The sequence below is a fragment of the Apis florea genome, unplaced genomic scaffold (genome assembly GCF_048593485.1).
Source record: "Apis florea isolate Af1SG1 unplaced genomic scaffold, ASM4859348v1 contig_3791_pilon, whole genome shotgun sequence".
Classification (NCBI taxonomy): domain Eukaryota; kingdom Metazoa; phylum Arthropoda; class Insecta; order Hymenoptera; family Apidae; genus Apis; species Apis florea.
The window spans coordinates 249482-268286 of record NW_028256855.1 but is presented as its reverse complement, the minus strand read 5'-3'; the positions used below and the strand labels follow the sequence as shown (position 1 = coordinate 268286).

General features: G+C 30.4%; 4 protein-coding genes and 1 long non-coding RNA gene across 7 annotated transcripts in view; 2 read left to right on the top strand and 3 right to left on the bottom strand.

Moving 5' to 3' along the window:
* Positions 1-2700, bottom strand: part of Adsl (adenylosuccinate lyase) — a 28035-nt gene extending 25335 nt beyond the window's left edge. The window contains exon 1 of the mRNA XM_003694995.4: positions 2388-2700. Coding sequence (XP_003695043.1) covers positions 2388-2543 — 156 coding nt within the window. The 5' untranslated portion in view covers positions 2544-2700. The remainder of the gene's footprint in view (positions 1-2387) is intronic.
* LOC100868337 (uncharacterized) lies at positions 27-7306 on the bottom strand. The gene is made up of 6 exons (XM_031917384.2): positions 6917-7306; positions 6650-6698; positions 5051-5628; positions 3932-4422; positions 3581-3787; positions 27-1561 (listed from the first exon to the last, which is right to left on the bottom strand). Exons 3-6 carry the CDS (start codon positions 5181-5183, stop codon positions 170-172), a joined length of 2223 nt encoding a protein of 740 aa, XP_031773244.1. The 5' UTR covers positions 5184-5628; positions 6650-6698; positions 6917-7306; the 3' UTR covers positions 27-169.
* An 82-nt stretch (positions 7307-7388) lies between these two features.
* Positions 7389-12289, top strand: LOC100867015 (uncharacterized). Its single transcript, XM_003694994.4, has 6 exons — positions 7389-7887; positions 8150-8276; positions 8683-8780; positions 10241-10460; positions 10527-11061; positions 11193-12289. Exons 1-6 carry the CDS (start codon positions 7849-7851, stop codon positions 11521-11523), a joined length of 1350 nt encoding a protein of 449 aa, XP_003695042.2. The 5' UTR covers positions 7389-7848; the 3' UTR covers positions 11524-12289.
* The window catches only part of Myo10A (unconventional myosin 10A), a 71199-nt gene continuing 64416 nt past the window's right edge, over positions 12023-18805 (bottom strand). For all 3 annotated transcript variants that reach the window (XM_086915518.1, XM_086915516.1, XM_086915517.1), the window contains 7 exons: positions 17434-17737; positions 16323-16718; positions 14503-14687; positions 14269-14401; positions 13990-14194; positions 13749-13885; positions 12023-13667 (listed from right to left, as the gene is read on the bottom strand). In XM_086915518.1, the coding sequence (XP_086771644.1) occupies positions 13437-13667; positions 13749-13885; positions 13990-14194; positions 14269-14401; positions 14503-14687; positions 16323-16718; positions 17434-17737 (1591 nt within the window). In that variant the 3' untranslated portion in view covers positions 12023-13436. The remainder of the gene's footprint in view (positions 13668-13748; positions 13886-13989; positions 14195-14268; positions 14402-14502; positions 14688-16322; positions 16719-17433; positions 17738-18805) is intronic.
* On the top strand, positions 14901-16900 carry LOC147656381 (uncharacterized). The gene is made up of 3 exons (XR_015294528.1): positions 14901-15014; positions 15389-15501; positions 16545-16900. It is a non-coding gene; the product is annotated as an uncharacterized LOC147656381 (long non-coding RNA).

The window sequence follows — 18805 nt, the reverse complement described above, 5'->3', positions numbered from 1 at the left end:
TCTTAACTGTTGCGTAATGGCCACCAACGAAGCAATCCATAAGATTAAAATATAATATTTCTCTCTCTCTCTCTCTCTCTCTCTCTAATCGCAATAACTAATTGGCTACTTATTATATCATATCTATAGCCGACGATTATCATAATTAAATCCCTCAATAATAAATCGCTTAAAGTCTTCGAAAATTGTCTCCAAATTGCGGTTTACTTTCCGCGTATATCGCATTCTTTTGATACAACGCGGAATTGATCGGATTTTCGAACGAGAATCTTCCATCGAACTTCGACACGGGGCTGAAAAATGACTCGTTACTCTGAATTTGCTGCGAATTCTTAATCGCGTGATGATTGTTCACGTATTTACAATCGTTGAAAATTCTATTTGACACGTCCGCGATATTTCCGGGTTCGCGGCGATAAATCTCCATCGGCAACAACTCGGGCGAGAACCAATTGAAATTCTGATTGATCGTCATCTGGTTCACGTCTGTCGACGGGAATTGTTGCGAAAAGTGAGCCAAATTCGATTCCTGCCGCGACGAGAATTCTCGCCCGCTTTGCAAATTGTATCCCGACGGATTTTGACTCGGATATTGGACGAAAGTACCGTTGTTTTGCTCCCCGTTATTCATCCCAAAATTCTGATAATAATTAGTGTACTGATAACAGTTTGAGAACCGATGATGATTAGATTCGTTCAAAGATTGTGAATTGGAGGGAAAATTATTTTGTGACACGTGGTGAACGTTGTTCTCCGCAGGCTCGCTCTTATAAATATTTCTTTGATCGTAGCTAACGCAATTTTTATTGTCATTTTCGCTTGCGATCTTCAATGTTTCGGAGAAATTTGCGACAAGACCGTCTGTCGGATTCCAAACAGATTGTAATTTATTCGTAGGTAATTTTGATACATTGAAACTGTGAAATCGACACTGGCAAGAGCATTCTAACTTACACTTGTTAACCAGATCGCAAGGGACATTTGTTAGATTTTTAGCAAAATTTTCGATACTGTGCAAAGCCTCGTTAGAATATCTTTGCACGTCGTTCCATTTGAAGTTCTTCAATCGTTTACCTTTGTTCAAATACGTCAAATACGTGCTGATCGCGGGAAGAATGGCGTTCGATTGATCGTGTTGTACGCAATTCTTCTTGAAGTGTTCGTGTAAAAAAGATTGGTCTAAACTGTCTCTTAAATTTCCATTGATATCGCAAGTTTGATTAAAATTTTCTTTCGTGCTTTTCTCCTTGCTCCTCGCGAATTCTATCAAAGAACAATTGGAGCAAAGTATGCTTTTCGATTGGCATTTCTCGACCTTGCACTGATTTCCTGGGTTGCCGAGATTTTTTACCGGGCTTGAGATTGCAGCTTTTATCGGCCGACCTTTTTGAATCGATGAACCGATTAATTTCTGCGATCGTTGATTGTTTATTATGTTCGATCGTTTGTCGATGGCCTTCTGTTTCGTTCGAGCCACAACTTTTTTCGTTTTAGCCGGTTCAATAAAGGTTTTCGTTATTTGTATGTTGCCCTCCTCGTCGCACGTCCCACATTCTTCGAACTGTAGATCGTTAATAATCAATACATTTATTAAACGGGGAATCATAATTTTGTAATTTTGAATTTGACGAAAGAAGTTCAATGTTTGTAAAATTTGAAGCTATTATATTTAGTAGAACGCGATGATCTTTCGATAACCTTTTAAAAAATGTTTTCGAGATTATAATTCAATAATAAATGTGGCAATACGATGTTTAACGTAATGTAATTTTATAATACAAAACCTATTTCGTTCGCGTGGTATGACAGAAAATGAGTATGAAATTTATTGGAAAATTAACAATTAATTAAATTATATTTTCTCATACTTAAATTTTTGCTATACCTTTTTAATTATTAAAATAAAATACTAATACATTTACTTATTATTAATTAAATTTCATTTAATTCAAATAAATTCTGGGAAAATCAATAATAAAAATTATTATTGAATAAATATAAATATTTTTATCAATCTTAATATTCGATAATTAATAATATAATTATTTGTTAATAGTAAATTTATTTCTAAAAAGATTAAATTTTATTTAAACACATATCCTTTTTCAAAATTAATTCTACTCCAATTGTATTAAATTAACAATACTCTTAATATAACTAAAATCTAGTAACTCCAAATTGCAGTGCAATTAAAATCCGCCTAAATCCCTAAAGAATTCCTAAACAAACAATATTCTTTATCGTATGGAGCAATAAAATCAAAGCAAATGGAGCACATCTGCACTCAACAATGGAAAAATAATGAAACAATTGATTGTAAATTTCCCATAAAGAAACGATAAATTAAATAAATTTGTTACAGATAATTACGTTCAATAGTTACGAACCATTTCTGCCTTGGCCAAGTAAATCCATAGTTTCCGCCACGTGCTGAATTTATTTTGTTCGCTGAAATTGTAGCGCATTTCCTTCGAGGCGTACCTTGTTGCCAAGGGACTCCGATAGTCACTGTATTCACTGTTCTCGATCGTCGACGAACTCATTTTCACCCTTTCTCAATTCACTTGATTAACGATACGATAATCGAAAAATATTTCGTATTGTACGAGAACGAGGAAACACGCGATCAGCTGATTCACTCGACACATTCAATACTGCGCATTCTCTTTAATAAACGCTGGCGCTCGCGATGCCTCTTGCGGTAGAAATACGAACTAATTCATTCAAAACTACCTTAATGTGTGAAAAAGCAATTTTCAATAATTTAAAGTTAATTCTCAATTTATTTTAAGAGAATTCTTCGTATTATATCGTTATTTACAAAATACTTCGAAAAAAATAATTGCGATGATCTTAAATAAACTTGAGAAAATATATGGAAATAAAATAATTAATCGTACAATTAGATTTAATTTTTTTTTTTTTTGTTTTTAATAGATATACGTAAAATATTATAAAATGTAACGTAATTCTAAAAAAATTTAGGCAGATTGAAGCTCGCTCCGTTACTATGGTTACTATTCAATAAATGAGAAACGATTGTCTTTTTTTTTTTCCTTGAAAAGGAGAGACGAAATGACAACGTGGATTCATCAAGATATAAACTGCAGTAAAAGTGATTTAACGTTTTCAATATCTACGTAATGTATCCGATTCCCGCAAATCACAGTGCCATTTGTAGACACGAGTTAACAAGGGAAAGTACCCACGTTCTATATTCTCATGAGGCCATAATTGACCGATGTCATTGTTCTCTATGCGCGAAAGGAAAATCGTATTGCCACTGATGACGATTTGTAAAACATTGACCTCTCTTCGCCAAATTCGTATTGTTGTTTTTTTTTCTTATATTTATATTTAATAATATTAATAATACGATGATATTTTTCTTTTAAATTAATTTGGAGTAAATCTATCTATTTATTTTATCGATTCGTTTATATTTCATTTTTGTCGTGAGACTATTTTCAAAATTACTTTTAAAATAAATTTAGAATAAATTTATTTCTTTATTTTATTTTACGAAATTATTATTATTATTTTTTTTTTTAAATATCGATGTAATAATCGTTATACATACCACGTTATAAGGTGTCATATTTGCATTAGCCCACTCTATATTAACTTCACAATTTTTGAAGAGCGTCGCCGATTCAGGCACTAATCTTCTTCGCGCCATGGCGGCCCCTCGATGGGTTTTGTACGATACCAAAACGTAACAAACAAAACCGTTCAGGTTCCTATAAACGGCTACTTTATCTACATCATCTGTCACTTCGTAAATTCTCTAAAGACAAAAAAAAAAGATACATATTCTCTCTCACAAAACGATGGAAAAGAAATGAAATAAACAATGAAATAAATAAATATATATATATATATGTATGTACATATAAACAATAGATTAAAAAAAAAAAAATCATTAACGAACCTTGATGATGGATTTAGAGTCGATGATTCGAGGCAGCTGATTAATGTAGAGTCGACAATTATTAGTGCTCGCAACGACACCGATCTTTTTTCCAGGATAAATTTCATGCTGATCTAATTCTTTAACAGCACGAGCTGCCTCCTCTTCGGTGGTGTACATGATAAAACAGTAACCCCTATTTGTACCAGAAAATTCCATCATCAAGCGTAACTCATAAATCGTTCCTACAGTACTGAATATACGAACAATTTCGGGTTCGTAATAATCTCGTGGTATACTGCCGACGAAAATCTCGCATTTCGGTCCAGGAGGAGGTCCTGTCCATCCTGGAGGCGGGCCGAGTTTCCTTTGACCATTAACTTGGGTTAATGTCAACTTGGAATCGGCTACGAATTTTAATAATTTTAGATTCGTTTCCATTTGCTCCTTCATGTTCGGTATTTTGTCAGCGATTCGTGATTGTATGATGGACTTCCGATTGTTCAGGCATACTAGATTTAATTAGAGAAACCGATTATTTTCGATATTTCATTTAAACAATAAGTATATTGTCGTATTTTTTTTTTTTTGAAAAATATATATATATATATTTTGTCAGATTTCGTAAATATGAAATAACACGAAAAGTATTATGTATTATGGTATACACAGTAACGACTTGATATAATAATTAATTATATACTTGTATATAAAATCTTATCTTATGTAATATTATTAATCAATAAAATAACTATGCGATTGATTTGATACGTCTGGCCTCGTGTATCATATTTCCAGAACAAATGACAATTGTAAGGAAACAATCAGGCTTGCAACGGTAATTTTATATTACAATAAAATGTAGGAAAAATTATCTGTAATAAAAAATAAAAAAATAAAAAAAAAAAAGAACACGATCATAATCGAATGGTATAAATTCTATTATTATTATTATTATTATTATTATTATTATTATGATTATTATTATTATTATTATTATACACGATATTCAGACACGATCGAAGAACGAAATGATAATTAAAAAATGATGAAATAACCAATTTATTAATTCACATACAGATCGAATTCGTTTATCACTTTTTACAAAATTAATTATATTCTCGATTATTATCGACTCACCTAATTGTCGTTTCGTATCGTCTTCTTTGTTAACCTTATTGGTAGTCTCGTTTGATTGTTGAATCGTCGAAACAGATACCATTGTTCCTTCCCGATTAATCTGAACGTCGTCGTTTTTAACGCTAATTGACATTTTGTTTTCTTCTGCTACGGATTGTCACGAGTCGAGTTGTTGTTAAACCGACATTTTTTTTTTTTTTTTTTTTTTTTTTTTTTTAATAGGAAGTTCAATACATTCTCGAATTAAACGAACATGAAGGAACTCGATCGGCTGGAAGATCTTTTCTGGATGGACAAAGAGAATGTAACAACCGGTCAAAGTCGAGGGATCGATGATCAATAAACATACCACCACGGTTTGAAGAAGACTGATGCAGTAAACCATGGCTATGGGTCAAGTGTATGGGATCAGATGGCGCTTATTTCGGACTGGTTGCTATTGGATAAATTTATTTTTTATTTAGACCGTGGAGGGGAGATGATATTCGTCTCTCCCTTCATCGTGTAAATCCTTTTTCATCCCATCACGCTCCGCCACTTTCTTCTGTTTTCCTTTCCACCATTTCTTCGATTATATTCTAGAATATGTGTACACATGTATCATATATATGTATATGTTTGCAGAATAATGTTAAATCGTGCATTATATAACATTTAAAAATGTTATCTATTTAAACAATCGTTCCCTTATTTTTTTTTCGAATAATATATAAAAATTTCTTGAAAATAATTTTTACAGTATTTCTGCTGAAATTTTCCAATGAAAAATTGCAATTGGCTAAAAAAAAGTCCTCGTTTATATTAATTAAGAATTGTTTGATAATATTTCTATCTAATTATAAAAAGTCAATTTGCAATGCTTTACATCCGCTTTTACAAGAATTTCTTATGCAACATTTTCACTTCTCTGCCCGATTATAAAATCACTTAAGATGATTTGCATATAATTACATATACATATTATTTGGAAAAATTTCTTATATAATTATTTTCATCTGTCTCGTCGTAAAATATATATACTATAAAGTGAGTAAATTTAACTATACATATGTTACATAGTGTTATAATTCCATTTATCGTTATCAATATCTTTTTTCAGCGCAGGTGAGATTTAAAGAAATTTTCTATTGTGTATGTTTAACGATTGCTCAAAGTATTTTCGTCTCTGGACGTTACATTGTTTCCTCGGCAACCTGTTGCCCGCTTGTGGATCGAGATCAACGGTCACTCGGCTAGAATTTCCGATACAATGTTTCCAAATCGAGCGTTGCGAGCGCGTCGAAATTTGAGTCTCGAGAGAAGAGGATGATTTAAATTAATATCCAGAATAATTTTTACGTCAGAATAAAAAGTCGATATAATTTTTAAAAATAATCATTCTTTGATTCGAAATAATTTTATTACGCATTGTAATTAATTCCCGCGAAATAAATTAATTTTTAATTTACAGGTGATTCAGACTGTGACTCGAGAAGGCAATTATGCGACACAGAAGTCAAACAGGCAATTTGTCGGATCGTAATATCGTTGCAATTGTCCTAAGCTTGATCCAATGCTAGTGTCACGTAGCATCGATGAGTCAATTTATCGTATGCTTACATATTTCGTGTACGATGTAGTATGTTATCCTTCGTGGATTGTGGCCTCACTACAATAAAAGAATTTTATAATAATGCATTATTTAATACTATAGTATAAGTATCTTGTTTGTACTTTGTTAATAAGTTTCTACGAAGCAAACATTTCTCAAGGAGAGAATTTATCCTATCAATACTCTGTTTCAGTTATATTTCTTCATATAATGTATATTATAATTAAACTGTTTACTATTAATCACGTGTTAGATGCAAAGTATTTATATCATACCTGATTTGTATTTAATAACACTCTGGAAAGCTGAAATTCAGTCAGAGATCTAACCACATGCACACTTCGATGTAAATATAATTGCTGAATGGGAATCGTGTGAGTGTCGATGTTGTAAGAATATTTAAAATATTGTTGATGAAAATTATTCGATATAAATTCGAAAAAATATAAATCTTTGAAATTTTAAATCTCCATCACTCGTCGTTGGAAAGTTATATTTAAAAAGAAATATTCGCAAAGTTTCGTTAAAAAAAATCAAAAAAAATCAAATGCTTTCCATCGTGCACGCACCAACGAAACTTCGAAAGAAAAGGAACTATTCTTCTATCTTTCCCGGTTCGTTGTAACTTTATCAAACCGGTTCAAGGCAGTTCGTCAACCATTTCTGTGCTATTTGTTGCGAAAATTTACATACAGTGCTGCGCCAATGCACCGCACGATAATAGCATTGTTGTTACCTGCAGAGTTTATTACGTGACACAACGTAGCCGCTTGAACCGCGATCCTCTCTATCTCTTCAGTTGTTGTTCGACAAGCGGCGCGATTCCTCCTCCTAATCCTTTCGTTCGAGTTTCGTTAACGAGCGAGATAAGCTCCGTTTGCGCGTTTATCGAACTTGATTTCGAGAAATTCGAATCCGTTTTTTTTTTCAATCTCACACACTATATATTTTTAGATAATAATTTCTGATCTATAGTTGAATTGTTTTTAGTATACCGTTCGTGTAAACTTCGTTTGATTTTCTCGGATGTGATAATTATTCGTGGAATTTATTTTTAATCCGAGTTTTGTGCCGAGTGAAATTTTGTGATGTACATTTCGCTCGAGTATGTTTAAAATGTTTGATGTGAGAAAATTTAATATGGTCAATGTATCAACGATGGTGGAATGAATAAATTGGGAATTATCGGTGAATAAAATTGAAGAACATGTGGAATCGTAAAGTATTCATCAGGATCATCGAAGTGGTGAGTAAATATTTATTTAATTTAATATTACGAGGTTTTGTATCAATATTTGAAGTGAAATCTGTTCGTGTTGTTATTTAAATTTAACTCTGCAATTGATGAATTTATAGTTTTCACAATAACTGCGATAATATTCTGAATATTTTGACAATTAATTATTTATAATTACTTCTGCGGATAGAACACTGTATAATTTATTTTAATATATCGTTTCTTCACGATAAATGAATTAAATTTAATTGAACGAATATTCGATTTATAGATACTTTGTATTGCTTGCGTGGTGGCGCTAAGGGTGACCGACGACGAGAGTCGAAGGGTTTTTCATTATTTGAGAAGTCGCAGCAGAGAATGGTCCCTTTTGAACAACATCACGTGGGGTGCAATAGGTTCGAAATATTAATTCATTGTGTCTCATTTTACTTCCCGTATTAAGAAAAAAATAAAATTATTTTAAAATTCAATCTTTATATCTTTAAAATTGTTCTCATTAAAAATTGAAAATATAATATTCCTAATACAAATATTTTTTCAGAATTTTTGAAAAATAATTGGTGAGTTACATATTATGAAAGATTAATTCTGAACAATTCTATTATTTCATAATTGCAAAACCGTAATTGTAAAACTTTGAATTACTTAAAAGATTCGAGCCATTTAAGAAATTGTTGCAAATATTTTAATTATATAAACAAGATTGATACAATGAATAGATTATTTTATACCTCAGACAGGTAATGAATAAGTATAATATTCAAGAATGTAAAATATGAAACTTTTCTTTTGTTAATCTAGGCGCCGCTCTTGCAACCGCGACTTGTGGTGGTTACATAATAATCACAACAGGTCTCCTTATTGCTGCTGCAACAGGAGAGCTTAATGGCCGAAAGACGGTAATTATTTTCCTTTTTTTTCCATATCTGTTTGCGCAATATTTGCAATATACGACGAAAAAGTTCGAAATGGATTTTATGACCTGTTAATTCTTCCTTCCTCGACAATTATACAAGTCGTCACACTTCCTTAATAGTCTTATTGTTCGGTGTCTTCAAGGTATTCTTTCTCTTTCAAGCACGTCCTTCGACGAGCTGATTTTATCGCGCTCTTATGTTTGTCTTGGGTGACCAACGCCCTGAATGAGATCTATCTAACCCTTTCAAAAATATTTTTTTGGATTTATTATTACGCAAAATCGTTGAAAATTTTTTGATAATTATAATTTATGAAATAAATAACAGTTAAAACAGTTACGGACAGATAGTCTTAATTAAAAATCAGGAATTTTAGAATTTAACTTCCTGTTTTTCTTTTTCTTTTTTTTTTTTTTTATTCCGTATTGAACAAGTTTCACCGGTAAAAGTAAGATTAAACGGATAAAAATTGAAATTCTATTTAATCCATTATATATGAATAATATTAGCATGATATTAGCAATTGAAATTGTATTACCTTTTACTTTTGTTTTTAACGAACTCACTCGCAATATCAAAAATTTTCTTCATAATTTTCCGCATATAGATAAATGCATCAAATTCTTTTGCATTTAAGAGCAAACAACATTTTCAAGGAGGCATGTTCAAATCTCACGATATATTAATCTTGATAATGATATTTTCAACATTCTTCCTGGTTAGAAAAATCTCGTTTTTCCACAGACACTCCTCGTTTATTAATCAATCCAATGTTAGAACGAAATTGAATCGTGACGTTGTGAATTCTATACGTATGTTTCAAAGGTTAGTTTTTTCAACTTATGCAGATTGACTCGTAAAACAAGAAATCTTTTAAATGTGGAGCATGATTTAACCGTGAGAAACATCGTAACGTTGTTGGTGCCAAGGTTAAAAATATCCTTTATGCAAAATGATTACGAGAAGAGATACGTAACAGCATCCTTGATTGTATGGCAATTGAGCCACGTAATATAAACTGTGACTTATTTAATGACTCATAAATGAGCCTAGACGAAGATTTCTGCATTAAATTTGCATTGGAAAAAAAAAAAAAAAAAAGAAGAAGAAAAGAAAAGAAAAGAAAAAGCAATGCTATTTATATTCTTGAGGGAAAGATTTGTATAGAAGATATATAAGTATAATATTTAAAAATATTCCATTTAAGTACAATCGGCATTGTAAAGAAATCTTGGAATGGAATACGAATTATCGAATTATCAATTCTAATATACGTGCGAAGATCGTTTCACTTTTATTCTTGAAATTTAAATGATAGAAGATAAAAAAGAATGTATTGAACGGAGGAAGTTATTAAAATTTAATAATGCTTTTTAATGAAAGATATGAAGAAGATTCGTTTTTTATTTATCTTTTTTTTTTCTTCTTTTTTTTCATTCAAGGAAATATTTTTTCTTGGACTTGGAGTGATTCTTTTCGCCATTGTCGGCGCATTGTCCATGGCGTCCATTGAAAACGTCCCTGAGGATTTGATCGACAATGCCGCGGTTTTTGGGGCACTGTGCCTGCTAACAGCGTTGGTTTTCATCGGCGATCTGTTAATGAGCACGCCTAAAAAGAAGAACAAGCATGGCATGGCGGAACTCTTGACCGATAAAAAAGGTACGTCTACATTACAAAAAATTATTGTGCTTTATATGAAGAAAATATCGAATACAAATTTTACAGCCAAGCAACAAATAACGACGACCCTTACCACGGAAAAAGAATCAAAATCTCCCAAAATGAGCAGTTCGAAAGTCTCCAAAAAAGACGATAATGGAAATATAAACGACGGTTTCGATAAAGTGGACGAACAACGTCAAAAGAGTTCAGCTAAGAAGGAGGAACAAAGGTATTCGAAAGAAGAAGCGTATGGGCACGATGAAATCGATAATATCGATCGAGAAGACGGAGAGCCGAAAGAGTACACGCAGAATTTCGAGAATGGAAGAGCTCTCAGGGACTCGCAAATGCATCGAGACTCTGAGATGCAAAAGGTTGGGAATAGAGACTCTTATAAAATGGCTCAGAGAATAGAGATGCCTACTATGATGTATAAGATGCAGGATATTTATCAACGTCCAGTTGATGAAATCGACACACCTCGTTTTCCGATCGAGACGAATCGCAAAAATGAGACTATGTTCGCGAAGATAGTGAACCCTAGCGTGAAGATTATGAAAGTTGAACGTGATGTGGATGAAGCTATCGAAAGTTACAGGTAAAAATAAATTGTTGCTTTAACAAAAATTCTGATGCCTATATAGTTAAGTATTATAATTTTTTAATTTAGTGATTCTTTCTTCGATATTCGTATTTTTTTTATTATTATTTTTTCTTTTTGTGTTCAAGATATTCTGACACTAGCCAGTACGATAATGTGCCAGTCAGAATGAGAGGAACATCGTTGAGAAGTCAGAAAAAAAGTCGTGACGTTTCTTTCAATGTTCCACCACCACCAAAGGGTTATGAGCAAGAGCTTGACCAAGAAAAAGATGAAATCGAGATGCTGGAAGAATGTTTTACCTCGCTTCGAACAACGAGCACAGGGACACAGACGCCCAATGTTCGAACACCTTCGTCACCCACTGATCCAGGATACGTTCGACACACTGCCAGCAATTGGCCCCAAGAGAATAAAACTAAGACTCCTGGATCGAGTCCAAATCGTACAAGGAATTGATTTATTATTATGCACAAAGACAAAAATTTAAAATTTTGCATCGTGATTTCTTATGTCTGAGATAGTGTTTCTAATTTGAGAAAGAGATTTCAAGGAACTTTGTTAGAAGGATTATATTATAGTTATAGATCAAGATTGGAAAGGTTTGTGAAGTGTTATGAAAATGACATATTAATATAAAATTTTTTCAATTTTCCATTTTCTTCTCTATTTAAATATTAGTCTATAGTTTTTCTATGTTTTTAATAAAATTTTGTAATAATTTTCAGTGTCAAAAATTTGGTTGCATTTAACATACCGTTTGTATATTTTTACTCACTGCCTTTTTTTATTAATTGAAAAGCAAAAATTGTTTATTGTATATCTTTTTTTCTTCTTATTTTATTAACTCGGTTTATTAAATTATTTTATATATACACGTGTATGTATATATCTATTATTTATAAATGTATTAATTAATTTAAAAGGGTGACAAGGAATCTTCATAGACACATGGTTATTTTCGTATAAGTAGAATCTTTTAATATATAAAGATTTAATACCTCCTTTCACATCGATACGCATTACGTACAATTATTAATAATAATGTCTTCTTGTGATAAACATGTAACCGTAGTTTGTTAGTCTCCATCAGAACTTATTCGTTAAAGATATTAGCATTTAATTGGATTTACATTTAATCATTTCTTTCTACGTGTGTGCACCGTATCGTTTCTTTTTCTTACATATTTTTGTATATAAATAAATCGATCCAATCAGGTCTTTATTGGTCGTTTTTCTTTATATTATTTAACGTGATCGACAATTTCTTCGGTTATTAAATAAACGGGAAGAAATTTATCTTCATCGGGATTGAAAGAAAAAGAAATCAACCGGAAAACGTAGAGAGTTTCGACGTGTTCTGTCATCGAATTTTATTTAAAAAAAAGCCACAAAGCTATTTCTCGTTCAAAACTCGTCGTTCTCTCTTTTAGCTTCTTCACGTAGCCCTCTCTTTCTCTAAACGTTTCTAAACGCGTATTTACAGAGTTGAGAATTATTGCTTAGATACTTGAGCATTCGTTCCTCTTCTTCCACGTATTAAACATTACGTATAAAATTGGTTAAACTTAATGAAGAGGATTATCAGACATTCTCATTCTTAAGACTGGTATAACTAGATTATCTTTTATTATTTTATGAAACGATAACTTGAAAATTGCAATGTTATTAAATTGGTATATATATATAGTACGTTTAATTCCACGCAAAATTCTTGATTCACTTCTCTTTTGCATCGAGGTATAAGCTTGTGACTTATTCTTTAAGTTTGTTATATTTTGGTGTACTTGTCTTCTATGGAAAAGTATTTCTTAAAACGAGGGTAAAGATACGCGAAAAATGCTGTCACAATTTAATAGATAGTTAGAATGATTCTATCTATAATAGTATTATCAGATAAACTGTGATTCTCTTGAATTCTTCTCACCTCTAACTAAATATATTTACAAGTCGAAAAACTCTCAAACTGTTCTTTATTTAGTTTCAATTTCTTCTTAAGAAATCTTTATCAGATCTTTTGTCACGAATAAATAAATAACGAAAAGATAAATGTAATTTTATTGACTATAATTCTTTTTCTTTTATTGAATATAATTCTTTCAAATTTTCGAATATTATTCTTTCTCCTTCCACAATATTATCTTCAAAGATGCTTATTAATATTAATAAAAAATAAAAATTTATTATAGATATTATAGATATTAAAAAACTTTTTATCGAGATTCTTTTTTGTTCTTTTTTTTTTTTGTGTAATTATTTTTCTTAAATACGTATTTACAATATTTTTCATTCGATTAAGTAATACAAGAAAAAAATATAAATTTCTAAAATTTGAACCCAATGCTACAAGTGCAGAATGCAAATCGAATATTTTATCTCATGCCAAATCCAATGCTAGCACCTTGAGCATTAGTGGCTCTTTGTTCCATGGTGATATATTGTCTAATTAATCGTGAAATTTCATGAGCTTGTTCAGTCTGCAATCTTGTAATACGTTGTTGCATCAAATTACCACATTTCATGTCAAGATAAAGGGTTCCTTCTTCAGATTTTACTTTTCTTGTGGAAATTACTTCAGAATAGGGATAGTGATAGAGAGTTTCCTGAAATTTTAGTATTGATTACACAAATTATTCATACAAATTTTATATAAAATTAAGAAATTAGAACTAAATCATACTTACATGTGTGATTAAATCAATAAAATGTACTCCATGCCTATTGAGTGCCAAAATATGATCGCCTCCTTTTTCTTTTCCTTCAGGCACCCTCTTTACAGCAAAGAAACTAGATCCAAACAATGGCCATTTCCACAAAATTTCTAGAAATAGATATCAATATTTTTTAGATATGGTAAAGATAAGAATTATAATTCATTGTATAAAAAATATAAAAATGTTTATTGATCAGAATTAAAATACTTACCAAGCACCTGTGCTTTACAAGCAGCTACTGTATTATGTTGCACATTATTCCATGCTTGTTGGACCATGTTTGACCACTGTTGTGGTCGTGGTTCTCTTAAACTAAGCACTGGTTTTGGTAATAAATATTTAATTTCTTTTGTTGTAGGTTCATGATTCATATCTGCTGCCCTATGTAATAGAGCTGCTATTTGTGCCATATCATACTTAAAAGGAAAAAGAAAATATATTAATTAAAAATAAATTCTATAAAATTATAATATCAAAAGATAATACTCACTATGACTTCTTGAGGTAAATGTTCACCAGGTAAAACTAATAAAAGACCCTCCAAGTAATCTGGAGCAATCTGATTGAATACAACTTCTATATACAGTGGAGCATCCAGTCTGAGAGGATAATACCATACAGATCTAAATTTAAAAGAAATTATATTAATTTTTCATAATTTTAATTTACATTGCTTTAAAAAAAATTATTAGAATTAAATTAAAATCATATTTAAAAAATATACCTGCAGAATATTAGATAAAAGACCTGATGATTTTTATGTAATTCTGTAGTTACATCCAGTACATATTCATCTCTGGCTAAAGGCATAGTAAATGCATCACCATCGACAATACAATATAATGAGAATTCATCCATTTCATGAGGATTTCTTACAGATATTATGTTGCACATTTCTTCAATAACATCCTATTAATAAGAGTAAACTATTAACAAATATTTATAAAATTATAATTTAATATAATTATTATTAATTATTATAATTACTATAATTATAATTATAATTATAATTATTATAATTATTAATAATTATAATTATTTTAATAATTATCAATGATAAATTTATAATAAGAATCATAAATGTTATGTATATGTATTATTGAAATTTGAATTTGAATTTTAGCGCGCAACTATTCACCGGCAGGTGTCCGAAGCATCATGGCGGTCGTGTCAGTGAAGTGGAAAAGTGTCGCAAAAAGTGGAAAAAATTATGGAAATAGCAACGTAACAGTTCTGGTGAGTTTCTTAAATTAATTTGTTATAGTTAAATAATTACGTCTATTGTTATCTTTGATATATATTGCTGAATTAATAAGATTTCTTCGATTTTGTATTGAATGCGTCAATAGCGCATCAAATGGCGCAGCATTGCGCATCAAACGCAATATCAAATTGCGTCGTTTGAAATTTTAGATATTATATGATTATTTTATGCGTTAATTATTAATTATTATTATAATTATAATTATAATTATTATAATTATTAATAATTATAATTATTTAGTATTATTAGCATTATCAATGATAAATATATGATAAATTTATAATAAGAATCATAAATATTATATATATTAATATATATATTATTGAAATTTAAATTTGAATTTTAGCGCGCAACTATTCACCGATAGGTGTCCGAAGCATCATGGCGGTCGTGTCAGTGAAGTGGAAAAGTGTCGCAAAAAGTGGAAAAAATTATGGAAATAGCAACGTAACAGCTCTGGTGAGTTTCTTAAATTAATTTGTTATAGTTAAATAATGACATCTATTGTTATCTTTGATATATATTGCTTAATTAATGAGATTTCTTCGATTTTGTATTGAATGCGTCAATAACGCATCAAATGGCGCAGCATTGCGCATCAAACGCAATATCAAATTGCGTCGTTTGAAATTTTAGATATTATATGATTATTTTATGCGTTAATTATTAACAATTATTATGTTTATTATTATTATTAATGCTTATTATTAATATTATATGCCAAATATCATATTCATTTTAAAAATTGCATATTAATTTTCTTTAGTAGTCTATATTACTGATGCTTTTTACATTACAGTGTGCTATATTTATGAATTAATATTTATCATTAATAAATTTTATAAATTAACATTGGTTTTCTATTCTAAACAGAATATAAATTATTTCTTTTTGTCTGTACTACTTGCGTTTTCTAGTTTACGAATGTAGTTTAGTTAGTTCTCGTGTCAAGAAATATGTCTCGCATGTATCATAATGTATCTTATACGTTGATCCTTATTCATTTCTTTGATTGATCCACATTCATATAATATTTCTATTAGTTTCTTTTAAGCTTATTCATTTTCAATTTATTAGATTAATTTTTTGGGGATCGTAGTATAATTAATTCTCTTAGTTTTTAATTTACATTATTCAATTTTCATTTTTTGTCTGCATTTATTTGAATTGAATTATTCTTTTGTCCTTTTTTCTTATTTTATCTTGCTTATTTTTTCTAAATCTTCATCTTGCTTCTTTGTTTTACAATTTACAATGATCTTCAAAGAATTTAAATTTACCTGCACAACAGTTGTACATTTAGTGTTGATAACTCTTTCTGTTCCTCCTGGCAATCTATAAATCTGCCTTTTTGCATTTCTGCCTGCACTAATTGCCATAATTTCATCCACGCTTGGCACGTTTTTCCTTCCTCCATATTTAACTGTTTTCCTGAGATTCTGTAAACACACTGTGGCTGTTCCATGATAAGCTCTTCTTTTGTCATAAGCTGCTGTTTCCAGATATTTGGTAAGATAAGGCCTTAGACCATCACTGCAAGTGAAATAGGCAGCAACAATACTGAAGATTCTCCAACCACGTTGACAACTGTCTGGATTTGGACTTTTATTATTTGTGGTTTGTTTCATTAATTGACAATAAACTTCATCGCGTAGTAATTCATATTTGTGACAATGCTGAAATAAGATTGAAAAAAGAATAATGTCTTTAGATGTTAATTCGAGATTTCAGTTTGTGAATAGAGAAAGTGATAGTTTCACTTTCTGTAATTATTTAATGGAGTTAAGGTTATTTGTAAATAATATTTTTTAATGTAAATGATTTTTTGAAAAAATAAAACAAAAATAAAGAATCATAATAGGAAGAATAAAAATAATAATAATACAAAATTTATCCTTCTCTCCCGAGTGATGATTATTTTGTGAATGAAAGATTGTTAGAAATTGAATGAATGAGTTGATTTTTTTGAATGAAGAATATGAATATTTTTATGAATGTTATTTGTAATTTTACATATGTTATTTGTTAAGTATTCTTTTTTTTTTTTTAGGAATTATTACATAAAATCATCAAAAACATTTTTTAATAAGAAAGTAAAAAAAGATAGTAGAAAAAAAAGTAAATTAAATTCATGATTAAAGAAATGGGCTATCAGATTATTATTCTATCATTATTAAATTCAATCCAAATAATTTAATTTCTTTCAATAAATTTCATTTCATTTCTAAAAATAATTGCATTCATATAATGATATTCTTTTATAAAATATTTAAAATTATAATTATTTCAACTTATTTTGCATAAACTAAAAAAGTATCAGTAATTTTATCAAACATAATTATCTTATTTTTCAAAAAATTCATTAATTCAAATTGAAAATATAATACTCACCATAAGAATGGTGTAAACGCATTTTACTTCACTAGTATCTGGAGGTAATGGTTGGTCACCCATGTACCTCATCAGACACAAAAAACATTCTACTGCCAGAGCACTTAAATCTGTATCAAGCTTCAAAAGGCTTTGCTCTATTGGCACAGGAGAATATTTCACAAGATCCACCTGTTCTTTCCAAGTCCATTCCGCACCATCCTGTTGACCTTTGTTTTTCTTATTCTTCTTTTTATTTTTCAAGGATTCTATCACTTTAAGAGATCCACTTATTGATCCATCTGCTGTCTTCAGCATCTCAAACCTAAAAAAAGAAAAAAAAATATTTTTAGAACTTTATCTTATTTAAATTCTACTTAATAATAATAATAGAAAATTTCAATTGTAAGGAACTGTTAGAATTAATTTATCAAAGGAACGGTACTCGAGAGTGATGTAAATAATAGTTTTCCAAAACGGAAGTCGTCTCGTTGAAGGAGTATATAACCATAAAGGGGATTTCCATTGCAGGATGTTGCTACAGATATAGGAAAAAGTCCCGTTGAGTACTGACCGGGTGGTTGTCACTTGTCAAAGTCATGTTTAGGAAATCTATACTCTAGTTAGGCGTTTTAATGATTCGACTTGGTAGAAGGTTGATTTCTATACTCTGTCGGTTCGTTATTATTTTTATCGTTTGTGTCTTTTTTCGTTTCGCTTTGATGCCTCGTTACAAATTCGTTTCCTGTGCAAATATTTCACTAAAAAAATCTCTCCTAATAGAAATTGTACAATGAATAGTGAAAACTGCTAATTAATTTTAATTAGTTGTACACGGTATATGATACAGTTAATCAGACACGGCGTCGTAAAAGAGAATCAAGATACAATTTGCAATGTCAATTCTTATTTCTTCATAATTTAACACATTTACAATTGAAATGTAATATTGTAACGTCACGTACATGACTTTTAGAAATCTATTCATTAGTACGATCATTTAATTCCATCTAGATCTTTCTTGTTTGACATAGTCTCTTGACCAACGACGAGTTGCAAAATTTTCTACGTCGTCCACGAATTAATCCCAAGTTCCCCTCGTGAATTAGGAAGCACCTCGAAACGGTAACTCGCGAAACGCGGAATAATATCCTAAAAGGAGACGAGCTGTACTCGTTAGCCGCGCGTTCACCAAGATGGTCGATGTTACTCTGAGAAGTGCAGTGCGTTATGCTTTCTCAACACGGCTCGCTCGCGTTTCTTGCGTAAGAGGAACCAATTAGTCGTTAACATTAATTTCTCTTTTATTGCGGTGCCTTGTTTTGACAAAAAACGTTCTTCTTCCGTTTAAGATCTTAATAGTAGAATTCTTTTTTTTCGTTACTTTTAGATA

Excerpts from the sequence above, each read along its gene's own strand:
- LOC100867015 (XM_003694994.4), top strand. The coding sequence starts at position 7,849 with ATGTGGAATCGTAAAGTATTCATCAGGATCATCGAAGTG. Across the intron at positions 8,277-8,682 it reads CATCACGTGGGGTGCAATAG|GCGCCGCTCTTGCAACCGCG; the intron begins GTTCGAAATATT and ends TTGTTAATCTAG. Across the intron at positions 11,062-11,192 it reads GAAGCTATCGAAAGTTACAG|ATATTCTGACACTAGCCAGT; the intron begins GTAAAAATAAAT and ends TTTGTGTTCAAG.
- LOC100868337 (XM_031917384.2), bottom strand. The coding sequence starts at position 5,183 with ATGTCAATTAGCGTTAAAAACGACGACGTTCAGATTAATCGGGAAGGA. Across the intron at positions 4,423-5,050 it reads CGATACGAAACGACAATTAG|TATGCCTGAACAATCGGAAG; the intron begins GTGAGTCGATAA and ends AATTAAATCTAG. Across the intron at positions 3,788-3,931 it reads ACTCTAAATCCATCATCAAG|AGAATTTACGAAGTGACAGA; the intron begins GTTCGTTAATGA and ends TTTTGTCTTTAG.